Consider the following 13,328-nt stretch of genomic DNA (forward strand, 5'->3'; position numbering starts at 1 on the left):
ACGTGGGGCTACAACATCAAATGCTCTCCCATCTCTGGGCTACATGCGGCTACCCAACAGAGAGATATTTTGATGGATCGGATTCTACGCCACCCATGGAGCCATGCTCCTGCGGTCTCATCGTATTCTTTTCTTCCTGCGCTAGACTATAACTGTGACATGCCGCCCAGTGCAAATATCGGCCATGTCCCCCATTTTCGCTCTCTGGTGTCAGCAACTAGCTATCGTTTCTTACTAGCAAAGCAAACGGAAAAATGATTTCGTTGATTTCTCTCTTGCTGAATACCTTCAGACCTTCCCTCCTGTTCGTGGCCTCTACCATAGTGACGACAGGAGCACTTCATTTCCCTGCCAAATACCACCGCGTCTTCCTCTTACCGACATGGCTACTAGCAGCTTGGTCATTATTTTCCATTGACAGCAAAAAGGCACTGGGCGGTATTATAGGGCTCGATTCATACACAGCCTTCACAAGCACCATTTTCATGCTTATACTTCCTAGTATTCTGTTTATGCAAAAGCACACGCTCGTCGCAAAGCCAGATAACACTCCTGCTGCCGCTTCTTGCAGCAGTGTCATTCTCTGGCCGAACAGACACACCATCTCTGCGGCATGTCGCATCTGGAACAATCCCCGGCACCTCAAATTCCGCCAGCCGGGCCCCGGATCTACGCCCTGGCGATCTCTGCTCTTTTTCACGCTCCGAAGCGGCCTTAAAGTGGCCGCCATCGTCATCATAGACCGCATGCTTGTCAAGAAAATTCAAGCACATCTCTTCGCCAACAGCAACGTTCTCGATTTCACACCAGATCAACTTCCAATCATCCGACCTCTCCTCGGTATTCGCATTGATGAAGAGGATGTTGATCCCATCTCCAGACACCAGTTCCTACTGCGCGCATTCATAAGTGTTTCATGGATCTGGGCTAATTTTGTGTTTCTCGAATCGTGTCACGTCATTCTGGCCATTTTCTTTGTTGCCATTCTCCGTCTCGACAATCCAGAAGACTGGCCATCATTGTTCGGAAATATCGCCGATGCGTGGACTGTGCGTCGGTTCTGGGGCCGCTTCTGGCACCGCATCGCGACACCAACGCTTTCTCAGTGGACGCGAATTATCATCCAGCGAGTTCTACATCTTCAGCTCACCAGTGGTGTCGCAAAGACAGTAGAAGCTTTTGGGATCTTCTTCTTGTCCGGGTTAGCCCACGCCCTGGCATCATGGCGAACGGGCGAGGGCTTTGCGCACCTTGATATATTGTTCTTCTGCGCCAATTTTGTTGTTGTCGCGGTCGAAATCCTCGTGGCAAGGCTCTGGAAATACGCAGTCAAGGGCACATGGATTGAGTTGGAGCTGCGGCGGAATTCCAAACTGCGTGTGGTGGGGAAAGTATTGGGACTCGTATGGGTTTTTTCTTGGTTTTTCTGGATGGTGCCGAGATGGTTGTATCCGAAAGCGTTGCGTTTGTCAATCAAACAGGCGTTGATGATCGAATCTCTTATGTTAAATGCGAAGTCTTAGAGTAACCGTTGAAAAGGCGCATAGTAATTGGATCCAGAATATGGAGTAGGTAGGCGTGGAGTGATTAATTGTGGAATATACCTTTCAGATTCTATTTATCAGTCTTTGTCAGCCAAAAATGGATATGTAGTTATGTAGTTACATGTTTTGGGCATAAGCATCACGACGAATTATCTGAAGTACGTGATTAAGTTTGCAATCTGTGGGCTTGGTACTTCATAATCCAATAACAGCACACATCGATGATAAAGCCATGTTCGTTGACCAGTTACTCTTTCTTTCCTCCTTTCCCAGTTAATTTTTCTTCCTGTCCAAGCATTATTTGAAACATCCCTATAGCACCAATGCCAATAATCAACAGTTCCCTAAGCCAGGGAACCTCCCTGAAGGCAATTGTCACCCAACCCAAATAAGGCACATACCCTCGCACCACGCCAACAACCTGGGTTCGGTACACATATATTTGACCAGGAGGGTACAGCGCCACATCTCTTAGCTTGCTGTTATCACCCTTGGTCATGATTAACTGTCGGCCGGTCCCACTTTGGCGAGAAGTCAGCCACCCCCAATCCCTGAAACACATGGTATCTTCTTCTGCACTTTTCGGTCTCCGAATAGAAGGCATGTCCCCCGCCCCGGGGGGGGGGGGGAATGAATAAAACTACGAAGAAATAAAATAGGAACAAAGTTTGGCTCATACTTACTCGTACTGCACTTCCACTGCGCGATGGACCATCGGTAATGGGTTTCCCTCGAACCAAAGGACAGGGATATCTCCGACTTCCACCTGCTGAGTCCAATTCGAGAGGAAGATGATATCACCTCTCTGGAAAGCGGGTTCCATAGATCCTGAAAGGACTACCATAGCGGGATGGGAAGTGTTGGTGGCTAGACTGAGGAGTTTCCACGCCATGAACGTTGAAGCAAGGATTCTGAGCACGGGCAGGCATGATGACAGTGCGGTTCGCATGACAGTGATGCTCAAATGAAACCAGTAGGGAGTATATTCGGGGCGCTGCAGAAGTTGGAGTTGGGTCAGAAGAGATAGAAGTAATCTATATCACGATCGCAAAGACATCGGCTTGTGGGAACAATTGAGTGACCTAGTCGTCTGGATTGACAAGACTCAGGGGGGATTCCAAAACCATGGCTTTATACATCATTGATGCAGGTTCAATCAGCAATGTAAGAATGAACTCATGCAATGCGGGGGCCAAACCCCATGTGTTTGTCGGCTTAGCTACTTCTACGCATCAGTGCAGATGTGGTGCTGTGGTTGCAAGTGACAGCGGGATCTAACCTTCTGGAGATTCCTGAGTTCCTCAATCACTTTGCTACATAAATTTAGCTAGCTTCTCTAGTTAATATTTAACCAGTGAAAAAGTTTAACAAAGTGAAGATTTGAAACAGCCAAAAGTAAGCCTTAGAAGCACAGCTGAGGGATGCTACCTGGCCCCATGCATGAGTAACAAAATTTGATTCTATCTTTAAACAAAGGCAAACCATGCGAGACATGAAACCTCTGGCATCTATTTCCGATCCAATCTCTGGCAGTGTGGCTGTTCTTTGATCATTTTCTTCCATCTACAAACTAGGTAATCCAGACCACTCGTCTTATTCATCCCACTAAAATTGAAATTGCACATGCACTTGATCTTGAATTCGTTGCAATATGACTTAGCGCGGTGCTGGAATCAGCATTCCACACTCATATGTATGCCAGGGGAAACAATTAGGCTCATAACTAACTACCAACAATTCTGCTGAGGATACAGTAGGATTGAAACCCCTCTGCGCATATAGGGTGCTAGACACCTGCTTCTATCCCCATAGTTCCTTTATTAGGTAACTTCTGGATGGCAATACTTTCGGCCCTTATCGGACAAATGTGGGACTGTGGCTATGGAGAATTTGCAGCTCCTTGAGCAGGTTGGATCCTTCGAAGGAGAATGTAGTTTCATCATCATCCTTCGCTGAATGACAGGCATTGAAACAATCATATCGCTTTCCCCAAAAAGCCATTTTGGGAGAGAAGAGATGCCTATAAAAGGGCTGCATTTGACCCGTCTAGCTGCGAGTATTCTTGCCAGCAACAACAGCATCGTCCGCACTCAACTCACCACTTGCAAAAGATTACTTCTCTATATACCCTCCTGTCCCCAAAATCGAACTTCGCCAGATATCCTATTCACTCTGAAATCCACTCTGAAACCGATCAAGATGAAAGCCATCACCATCGTCGCGCCCGTCCTCGCCAGTCTCGTCTTCCTTCAGGGAGTTCCCGCTCCAGTTTTGGCCGGCCTTGGCGCTGCTATAGCTGCTGGAGGTGCTGCTGGAGCGGCCGCTGGAGTGGCCGCTAGTGGAGTCAGCGCCGGTATCATTTCTGGTGTCGTCGGTGGTGTCGTTTCCGGAGGAGTTAGCGTAGGCGTCACCTGCGCAGTCACAAAGTCCTGCAAACACCGTCGTTCTGCCTACATTCACGCACGACAGATGGCCCGGGAGCTCAGAAAAGAGCTTGGTGTCCGAAGGGACGGCGCGGGCCCTGCACCTCCTGGCGTGCCTCAACATAACTGGGACGACTGCTATAATGATGCTTTGAAAGGCCACATCACAATCACTGGGCCCGTTAACGAAAAGGATATTCGAGTGGAGGGTCTGCCTACCAGCTGCATGGTACTCGCCACAGTCCTTGACGGCAACACTTCGGGAGGTCCCACACCCATTCCCTGCGGCACTTCTTGCATGGATTGGACCGGCATGACACCCGAGTACTATGAGGAAATCCGCGGTATTATCAATGCCCAAATCCTGAACCAATAGACACGGCTAGGCTTTATGACATTGTCAGACAACAAGGCTGGGGATGCAGAGAAGGCAAGATAATAGAGCTGAGTTTGCTGGAGTTGAAGATAAGAAGGAATTGAGTGAGGGTCTGTTTTTGATTTTCAAAAATCCGTTTCTTGTATTTCAACCTCCCACTTGTTAATATTTAAGGGTATCTGTTCGAATTTGCAAGTCCTGTATCTAAAGAATGTTGGTTTTATTGTGAATATATATTGACAGTTTGATCTTCCACTTTTGCTTGGGAAGCTGTCACATTCCAAAGAATGGGGCATTACTATAAATGTACATATATATATATATATTGCCATAATAACAAAAGTGAAAATGCATTAAAGGTGAAAGCAAGTGATTAGTTTGTAATTCACACAAATGTACTGAGTACTGGGCAGCGATGCAATGTATTTGGGGGAATCAAGGTGGAACTGGGGGAGTGGCGACGCGGTTGAATAACTGACTAACTATATCCGGCTAGCTACATTATTAGTTAACGAGTTAACTAACTGTCCCTCGTGGCTTGGTAAGGCTCGGCGAACCAGCTTCCTTGCCGAGAGCTTAACTAACTTACGCTTCACCGAGTCGCCGATCGCGCCAATCTGGCATTATTCCAGGTACTTTCTTTTGCCACTCAGTCTCACTTCCTCCATGGCGAGTATAATTTCTACTCTTTTCATGTTGCTTTCTACCATGACTTGCGAACCGCCTTTTGACATGCATGCCTTATTTCAACAATTTGCTCAAACCCACTGATGAATCTGGGTTCGCGGTTGGGGAGGAGGCACTTTTCTGCCCATGTCCTCCTTAAGCGGCTCACATTTCTTCTGATGTGGTGAAGGCCATCTCTGCTGATATCAATTATGCCTGACCGAATTCTTGGATTTGCTTGATATGATGACAAAATATACCCTATAGCCACTGACATCTTAAACGCGATTCGCAAATTTTGTTGACATCCACATGCTTCCTTGGAAGATCCGGCTGGCCAAATAATAAGACTACCAGCCCTGCTTCGCAGAGCCCTGTGGATATCGTTTATTTCTCCTGGTTGCAATCACCTTCCAAACATTGAATAGATTGATTCACACAAGAAGGCTATTCTCTGACATTGTGGTTCCTCCTACTTTACATAAGATTCAGAACGATCACACATGACATTGCGATTATACATCCTAGCTTAGTCCAATATCTATGGGAAATTGACCCATCTATTACCCAATACTGGGAAACAGTGGATGTTTCCCGCCTCCATCAATGCCAGACTTGACGCTAATGGATAGTCGCATGTGTTTGCTCACACAGCCTTCTGAAAGCGTTTGAAAAATGATGCTATGTATACAGCTCAGGTCACTCCGCGGTTATCACAGTGATGGAATTTTTCCATGGAAGTTTTATACTATTTTTACCTCTAGCCTGGGCCTGTGACCCTATAGATACTCTTTCAGCAACCTTAACGAATTGTGGCATGGCTCCTGTTGTGATCTCCGCTCATGTACCATGCCATTTATGGGAGGATATCGAAACTGTTTGGTTTTAGCCAATCACCCCTTCACTGGGAATTTAAACAAGGCTTGTGTGTTCTGTTTTGTACACGCGACTACCTCATCTAAGCTTGATGATCTACGCTCCAAATGCAACCTATGATGATTAGATGCGTGGAATATCTTGCGTGGGGACCTTGCCTGGTGGTTGAAATACGCTAGCTGGCCCTTTTTAAAGTTTTTAATGAGCCATCCTGAGGGAGTATAAATCGCTGACCAGGAGATTGCTCAAGGTTAAAAACCGGAATCCTCAGGTTCAACACGGCTCTGCTAAACAGTATTCAAACTCGGAGGACTGTACTATACTCTTCATGTCTCCGAGAAGGAACAAACGAATGATTTCACTTTTTCCCTTCGAAAGCTCGGGAAGATATGGCGCAGATGCGAGTTTGTCTCAGGATGGACACACGTTGCATAGCAATCTGGCCAAATACTTCAGAGTCGTGTCCTATCAATCAGTGCTATGAAAGCCCCCCGGAATGGAAGACTTTCGGGAATAAATAGGTGACGCTTGGCCTTGCAGACGGTCTCTTCCGAACAAATCAGATGCTACGGCACCTGTTGCAACGGAGGTGGATCCATAATATACCAATAGCCGTGTTGAGCCTATAATCTCTAGCATCCTGATAATCGCGCGCGTAAACTTAAAAAGTTTTTATTTGCGGATTAAAATTCAGGTAAACGTCGTAGTGAGTTATCTACACGGCTCAGCCGTACCGACCTGTCACCCAATATTTCAAAACAACGGACCAACAATTGTTGATTATATCGAGCCAATCATATAAATATGCATCGTCTACGGAGTAGAGATGTATTGGATGCTTTCGTCAGGGTACCATCAAGTCTGGTGATCTTGCGAATGATTGGACCACCAGTGGGCTCAAAGTTTCTATCTTTGACTCGATATTGTTTTAGAGAATATGGAGTATCCAAATTCCTCTGGATAATCAATGCAACGACGACCTCAAGGTCCCCCTCTGGAGATGTGGCTCCTAGACGAGGATTTGAAGCCAACTGACGTATCTCCTGGGGCGGCGTTGCCAGCGAGAAGAAGAAAAGGGGGAAAGTGAAGAGAGATATGTAAGATCACTGGTTTCCGCTGAGCAGGAAAAATCATTGTTCAATTCTCCGCAAGCAGCTCTGCTATCCCCCTCAGTATACTTCAAGCCGACACTTTTGAAGAGCTTCCTCTTCTCGAGGTAAGATGATATCTATGTGATAAATATAACAGTACTCGTCTCACCTAGAGAGCCAGCCAGCACCCGATCCAGTTAACCATGCACGCCCTCTCCGCCCTCACCGTAGCGCTGGCGGCCTTTTCGTCCAGCACCCTTGCTGCAATATGCCACCACGAGCCAAAAGGTGAAAATTGCATGAGCAAAGATGATGCAAAGAGAGCCGTCGCGGCTTACTGCCGTGGTCACTTTCACAGGAACTGTGTCAGTTGGAGGAAAGTCGAGGGCACTGAGGGAGGCGTCGGATACGTTGCCCAAAACGGTAAATTCAAGAATGAAGATCTGTGCGTTAAGGCTGGTCTGTTAATTGTCGAACAATGTTATGGAATTGCGGCCGGTGGTTCTCGGACACGCAGGTTTTCTGCTCTCGACTTCAGGTACTGCGAGTGGTGATCTTTTCGTTTTCGGGAGTGCTTCAAAACTGTGAAGCGTGGAAACGGCTCTCCAAATAATCATGTATCACTATTTGGGTATAACATAGGACAAAGATGGTGCGATAATGAATGGAATGTGAACCTTGCGATTGTAAAGTTTGATTTCCGGGATATCTTCACCAGACTATCTCTTCTTACAGATGAGAAGTCCGGGCCGTTGCCGGCTTTGGAAACACGAGCCATACCTAAAGCGATAGGAATATGCCATTGAATAGAAGCTCTGGAATTAAGATCATTCAATTCGTGTGAAAATAACAAGTCAAGAAGAGTCGAGAGAAGCTATATCATATTGTTACATGTAGATTCCTTCCCGTGTAAAAAAGACCAAAGTAGCAAATGAACCCACACGAAAATTAACATGATGTACAGTCAAGACACAGACTCCGTTTATTGGTACCCCAGAATTCACCTGTTTTAGCATGCGTGCTTATAAAAGTGGTACATGAAATGGTAGTAATGGCGAGAGAGCGTAGTTCAAATTGTCTATTTAATGACACGGGTGACAAGGCCAGTAGCGACGGTTCTTCCACCTTCACGAATGTTGAATCGCTGGCCAGCCTCGGCGGCAACTGGGTGCAAGGTGGTGCAAATCATTTCGATATTGTCTCCTGGCATAGCCATCTTGTCTTGATCTTCTCCGGGCCAGCTGAGCTGAGCCGCTTCGTCTATAGAATTCAATCAGTACCATGTCAACGAAATTATCACAGTATTACATACCGGCAGTGCGAATGAACATCTGTGGGCGGTACTTGCTGCTGAATCCAGATTTGCGCCCACCCTCAGCTTCGGTGAGGACGTAAAGCGAAACTAAGAATTCAGTATGGGCCTTGACACTTCCTGGTACAGCGACGACCATGCCACGGCTAATATCTTCACGCTTAACGCCTCGTAGGAGCAAGCCGGAGTTATCACCAGCGCGAGACTCGTCGCAAGACTTCTTAAAGGTTTCGATATCGGTAACCTTGGTTTTGATTGGCTCGGGCGAACCGCCGACAATTTCAACTTCGGAGTCCTTCTTGAGGATACCACGCTCCACACGGCCGGAGACAACGGTTCCTCGTCCGGAAATAGAGAACACTTCCTCAATGGACATCAAGAAGGGCTTGTCAGTCTCACGCTGAGGAGTGGGAATCCAGGTGTCGACGGCCTGCAAGAGCTCATCAATCTTGGTAACACCGATCTCGGGTTGTCTTCCTTCGAGGGCACAGAGAGCAGAGCCAAAAATGATGGGAGTTTCTTCACCCTCGAAACCGTAGCTGGTTAGGAGTTCACGCATCTCCAATTCAACAAGCTCCAACATCTCTTTGTCCTCGATGGCATCAACCTTGTTCACGAAGACGACGATTTTTTGGATACCGATCTGACGGGCGAGAAGTAAATGCTCTCGAGTTTGAGGCCTGTCTTATATTAGTGCCATTTAAACCAAGATCCGGGAGTGCTCTCGGTTGCATACATTTGACCGTCTGAAGCAGCAACGACGACAACTGCGCCATCCATGTTGGCTGCACCAGTAATCATGTTTTTAATGTAATCGGCGTGTCCAGGGCAGTCGACGTGGGCATAGTGTCGGTTTTCTGTCTGGTATTCGATGTGCGAAGAAGAGATAGTGATACCACGCTTTCTCTCCTCAGGAGCCCTGTCAATTGCACCATATTCCAAGAAGCTGGCCATGCCCTTCTCTGCTTGACGCTTGGTGATGGCTGCGGTCAAGGTTGTCTGTGGAGATCGTTAGGGAGAGATTCGAACAGTGGCTCGGATTGGTACCAACCTTTCCGTGATCGACGTGACCAATGGTGCCTTTTGAATATTAGCTGAGAAAACAACGGATTAAATCTTCTACGCAACCTACCAACATTGACGTGGGGCTTGGTTCTCTCGAAGGCGGTCGCCATGCCCCGAGCAACCAGTCTGTCTCGAGCGAAGACATGTTGGACAGGATTGACGGCTCTCGGTCTTTGCAGAGAGATTCTGCTGGTCCTGAGAAGGACATTGAGAGATCTAGAAATGTTCGACATCTTGACAATCCTTTAATGAAAGAAGAGGTGGAATTGGCAAGGCTGCTTTCCCGTCGTCCCAACTTCCAAAACAAAATTTTTCTGACGCTGCGACAGCTCCCGCTCCCAAAACTTTTCCGAACAAGGTTGCTTACTCAGCACCCATCTAACAGAGCTAACCAATCAGAGCGCAGCCCTGGTCTCCAGCATTGACTGCGCCACAGTTGTGGAACATGATTTGACGGGCTCACCAAGTACACTGTGGAGGAACCGCACTAAATCATCCCCATACGGACAAAGCTGCGGAAGACGAAGGACTCTCGAAATTACAGTATATGTACGGAAGACTCGCAAAGAAGTGGAAACCAATCTGTCTAAGGGGTATATTGTAGAAAAAAGTGAACAAGGCCTCAATATAACCACATTTCATCTCAACGAATCGAAAACGTGCACGATGATGTTATACACCCACTACTTCTTCCCTTCCAAGAAGAACTGGACATGGCCTAACAGTCGTCCCTGCATTTTCTTGCTCTGAATAGCTCCAATTTCCTGTATTTTCTCTTTCACTGCTGCCAACGTCTTTTGCGCTTCGGGTTCTGTAGCCTTTCTCTTCCGAGCTTTTGAAGTCAATATCAATTCCACCTTCTTCCCCTTGGCAATGAACGACTCCATCTGATTCAGCCGGTTTTCAAGATCATTGGGATCAATCGCCCAATTCAACTCAATTTGCTTCGCGGGCTTGGGCTTGGACGTTCGGCTTCTGGCATATTCTTGCTCGCGCAATGTCCGTTTGCTCATGATTTTACAAATAGAGCCATAATTCTCGGATGGCGATATCAACTCAACGAGAGAGTACTCTGTGCGATCGAATCTGCCGAGTACTTGTCGGAGCGGTATTGCCGGGCCTATCGATCCATCCTCCTCCACAAGGTGTACTCGCTGATGCCGAATGGCCTCGTCTCGCGGGGCTTTGAGTGAGGGGGTTGTGGGAATCTTTGGCCACGGAATCTGCTGGGCACGAGCACCGAAACGATGCTGCAGAGGCTGACGTTCTGAATGATTTAATCTCTTTAACTTGTATACGTTTAGGGACCCTGTAACTGGGCGTCGCGCGTGGGTCTGAATACGCGGAAGGAACGCAGACCGGAGGGCTTGGGCGGCGGAAAACACGGGTCGTGTGTGTGTCATGGTAGCTTTGAAGAGCAAGAGTGTGAATTGATAAATCAGATGAGAGACTAAATTAATCCTTCTTCTTTGGTTGTACCTGTAGCTGCACGACACTTGACGGCGTTAATCCTGTGATGTTTCTGAAAGCCAAGAAATACAGGGCGAGCAGGGATCGAGCCACACTTTCCGCGCCACAGTCCGAGTCTGATTTCGCCGTCTCGCGAAACTTCCAGCTGGCTTCTCAACTTCTGTCCTCACTACAATTTTCTTGTCAGTTTTACGGGAAAAAAAAAAGGGGGTAGGGACTTAGGAATGTATAGCTGAATACCGTGCAAATTCAGTTTTTACCCATTCTTGATCGCGTCGCTTTTCCATCTATGACCCTTCGAGGACGTGCCACTCGCTGAATACCCCTGACTGGGGTTGTTTTATTGCGTTGATTTCTTGCACAAGCCGTTGTTTGTTCAGGACCGTATGTCCTTTGAGACTACAGTTAATACTAGTACTTCGACGCCCTTAAATTCACGATCCTCTCTCAGGCGAAAGCCCACCACCCGAAAGCGTACGAACCGAAAAGAAAAGCGCCTCGAAATCCTGGCCAGACGTGGGGACCAGTCTTTATTGGAGCTAGGGAAAAGTTGCCTAGCCGTCGTTATGACACAAAGCCAGAGGACAAGATACCTGAAAACGGGCGGTATCCTCGCTCTTTTGCTGTTTTTCATATACATTCTCTCACCGTCGAGTAACCCATCCACGTCCATCGGAAGTCACACTACAACGTCGAAATGCACGAAACCACATCATCCCTCGAAGTCCCTAATTCAATACGCGTTGATGATCGATGCTGGAAGTACTGGTTCCAGAATTCATGTCTATCGATTCAATAACTGCGGCCCTACCCCTGAGCTTGAACATGAGGAGTTTAAGATGACAGAAAAGAGGAAAGGCGGAGCTGGACTCAGTTCTTATGGTGAAGACGCAGAAGGGGCTGCAAAGAGTCTCGACCCTTTGATGCAGGTGGCTTTAGATACGGTGCCGGAAGAGTACAGATCTTGCTCGCCGGTGGCTGTTAAAGCGACAGCGGGATTACGTATGCTTGGCCCAGAGCTTAGCCAAAAGATTTTGGAAGCGGTACGACATCGATTAGAAACGGTGTATCCATTCCCGGTTGTGTCAAAGGAGCAAGGCGGAGTCGAGATTATGGATGGAAAAGACGAGGGTGTATATGCATGGATCACGACCAACTATCTTCTCGGGAATATTGGTAGCCCTGAGCAAAACCCCACAGCTGCTATATTTGACCTCGGAGGAGGCTCCACTCAAATTGTTTTTGAACCGATATTCAAAGTTCCGGACCAGATGGAAGACGGTGATCATAAATATGAGCTCACCTTCGGCGGCAGAAAATTCACCTTATATCAACACTCACATCTCGGCTACGGGCTCATGGCAGCCAGGAACGCAGTTCATAAAGCTATCGTTGAAACAATGCACACTTCTAATGGTGAAGACCGATCTTGGCTTTCTGACCCAATTATTAATCCTTGCGTTGGTCCCGGCATGGAAGCCGCTGTCAACGTCACACTTGCTGAGGATCATCCCCTTGGAGCTAAGCTTCAGGTCAAAATGGTTGGCCCGAAGGAGGGTTCCTCAGCGGCAGCTCAATGTCGCAGCATTGCTGACAAAATTCTCCGGAAAGATGCCGAATGCGCTCTTAAACCTTGCTCGTTCAATGGTATCCATCAGCCATCCCTTGCCAAGACGTTTGCCCGAGAGGATGTGTACATTTTCTCGTACTTTTATGACCGCACGGCTCCGCTTGGAATGCCTGATTCGTTTACTCTGCGCGATCTTCAACATTTGACAAGCACAGTTTGCTCTGGGGAAGGTAGCTGGGGTGTGTTCAGTGGAATTGCTGACGCTTTAGAAGAACTAAAGGGTCGCCCCGAATATTGTTTGGATTTGAACTTTATGCTTTCACTCCTTCATCATGGCTATGAGATGCCTCTTGATAGAGAAGTTAAGACAGCAAAGAAAATCGATGGAAATGAGCTGGGATGGTGTTTGGGTGCCAGGTAAGGAAATATCCGGGATTGATATTTCCTCCCTTCATTTTGGCGTGGATGGCATGCTAACACTTTATTCTTTAGTCTTCCCCTTCTCAGCAAGGATTCCGGCTGGCAATGTCGTGTCAAGCAAATTACTTAAAGATAGACTTAGATTTCTTTGACGACTGTTCCCCTTCGCCCTCTGTCTTATTTCTGCGTATATAATAGTAATTGATGACTATGGCGATGTTGACAAGAAACGTTGATTCAAAGCGGACAAGTTCTCTGTGCGCCCCCAATTTCTCCCTTTAAATGTCATGTTCATTGTTTCTTGGGCTGGGCCTTGTTTTCATACTTGTTGAAGTCTTAACATGTACTCTTCCCTTTATCTAAAATAGTATTCTTCTTTTTGGTGGCAAAAAGAAAGAGTCCATACTTGCAAATGCGTCCTTTTGGTATGACTTGGAGAAATATAAAGATTCAGATTACATTGGAAACTGCATGTTTTTGGGTATCATAAATCAAACCAAAATCCTGGTAGCCAA

General features: G+C 47.1%; 7 protein-coding genes across 7 annotated transcripts; 4 read left to right on the forward strand and 3 right to left on the reverse strand.

Annotated features, from left to right (window-relative positions):
* Positions 1-485: 485 nt before the first annotated feature.
* Positions 486-1,523, forward strand: D8B26_007418 (uncharacterized protein; the record flags this gene model as incomplete). The annotated part of the gene is made up of 1 exon (XM_003066954.2): positions 486-1,523. The coding sequence occupies one exon, from the start codon at positions 486-488 to the stop codon at positions 1,521-1,523; it is 1,038 nt and encodes a 345-aa protein (XP_003067000.2).
* Positions 1,524-1,791: 268 nt separating this feature from the next.
* On the reverse strand, positions 1,792-2,493 carry D8B26_007419 (uncharacterized protein; the record flags this gene model as incomplete). The annotated part of the gene is made up of 2 exons (XM_066125533.1): positions 1,792-2,065; positions 2,228-2,493. 2 exons carry the CDS (start codon positions 2,491-2,493, stop codon positions 1,792-1,794), a joined length of 540 nt encoding a protein of 179 aa, XP_065981616.1.
* Positions 2,494-3,553: 1,060 nt separating this feature from the next.
* On the forward strand, positions 3,554-4,501 carry D8B26_007420 (uncharacterized protein). Its single transcript, XM_003066956.2, has one exon. It carries the CDS (start codon positions 3,561-3,563, stop codon positions 4,341-4,343), a length of 783 nt encoding a protein of 260 aa, XP_003067002.2. The 5' UTR covers positions 3,554-3,560; the 3' UTR covers positions 4,344-4,501.
* Positions 4,502-6,848: 2,347 nt separating this feature from the next.
* D8B26_007421 (uncharacterized protein) lies at positions 6,849-7,661 on the forward strand. Its single transcript, XM_066125534.1, has 3 exons — positions 6,849-6,982; positions 7,041-7,101; positions 7,158-7,661. Exon 3 carries the CDS (start codon positions 7,180-7,182, stop codon positions 7,528-7,530), a length of 351 nt encoding a protein of 116 aa, XP_065981617.1. The 5' UTR covers positions 6,849-6,982; positions 7,041-7,101; positions 7,158-7,179; the 3' UTR covers positions 7,531-7,661.
* A 128-nt stretch (positions 7,662-7,789) lies between these two features.
* On the reverse strand, positions 7,790-9,664 carry TUF1 (translation elongation factor Tu). Its single transcript, XM_003066957.2, has 5 exons — positions 9,421-9,664; positions 9,340-9,368; positions 9,025-9,287; positions 8,289-8,968; positions 7,790-8,236 (listed from the first exon to the last, which is right to left on the reverse strand). Exons 1-5 carry the CDS (start codon positions 9,584-9,586, stop codon positions 8,055-8,057), a joined length of 1,320 nt encoding a protein of 439 aa, XP_003067003.1. The 5' UTR covers positions 9,587-9,664; the 3' UTR covers positions 7,790-8,054.
* A 272-nt stretch (positions 9,665-9,936) lies between these two features.
* On the reverse strand, positions 9,937-10,756 carry D8B26_007423 (uncharacterized protein; the record flags this gene model as incomplete). The annotated part of the gene is made up of 1 exon (XM_066125535.1): positions 9,937-10,756. One exon carries the CDS (start codon positions 10,754-10,756, stop codon positions 10,037-10,039), a length of 720 nt encoding a protein of 239 aa, XP_065981618.1. The 3' UTR covers positions 9,937-10,036.
* A 253-nt stretch (positions 10,757-11,009) lies between these two features.
* On the forward strand, positions 11,010-13,256 carry GDA1 (Guanosine-diphosphatase). The gene is made up of 2 exons (XM_003066959.2): positions 11,010-12,810; positions 12,886-13,256. The coding sequence occupies exons 1-2, from the start codon at positions 11,210-11,212 to the stop codon at positions 12,941-12,943; spliced, it is 1,659 nt and encodes a 552-aa protein (XP_003067005.1). The 5' UTR covers positions 11,010-11,209; the 3' UTR covers positions 12,944-13,256.
* Positions 13,257-13,328: the final 72 nt, after the last annotated feature.

This window comes from Coccidioides posadasii, chromosome 4 (genome assembly GCF_018416015.2).
Source record: "Coccidioides posadasii str. Silveira chromosome 4, complete sequence".
Taxonomy (NCBI): domain Eukaryota; kingdom Fungi; phylum Ascomycota; class Eurotiomycetes; order Onygenales; family Onygenaceae; genus Coccidioides; species Coccidioides posadasii.

What these genes read in the sequence shown, in the direction of transcription:
- D8B26_007420 (XM_003066956.2), top strand. Translation starts at nt 3,561, where the DNA reads ATGCCTATAAAAGGGCTGCATTTGACCCGTCTAGCTGCGAGTATTCTT.
- D8B26_007421 (XM_066125534.1), top strand. Translation starts at nt 7,180, where the DNA reads ATGCACGCCCTCTCCGCCCTCACCGTAGCGCTGGCGGCCTTTTCGTCC.
- TUF1 (XM_003066957.2), bottom strand. Translation starts at nt 9,586, where the DNA reads ATGTCGAACATTTCTAGATCTCTCAATGTCCTTCTCAGGACCAGCAGA. An exon ending in GCTGCTTCAGACGGTCAAAT is followed by an intron (nt 8,969 to 9,024) that starts GTATGCAACCGA and finishes AATATAAGACAG; the next exon opens with GCCTCAAACTCGAGAGCATT. An exon ending in GATGTTCATTCGCACTGCCG is followed by an intron (nt 8,237 to 8,288) that starts GTATGTAATACT and finishes TGAATTCTATAG; the next exon opens with ACGAAGCGGCTCAGCTCAGC.
- GDA1 (XM_003066959.2), top strand. Translation starts at nt 11,210, where the DNA reads ATGTCCTTTGAGACTACAGTTAATACTAGTACTTCGACGCCCTTAAAT. An exon ending in GGATGGTGTTTGGGTGCCAG is followed by an intron (nt 12,811 to 12,885) that starts GTAAGGAAATAT and finishes TTTATTCTTTAG; the next exon opens with TCTTCCCCTTCTCAGCAAGG.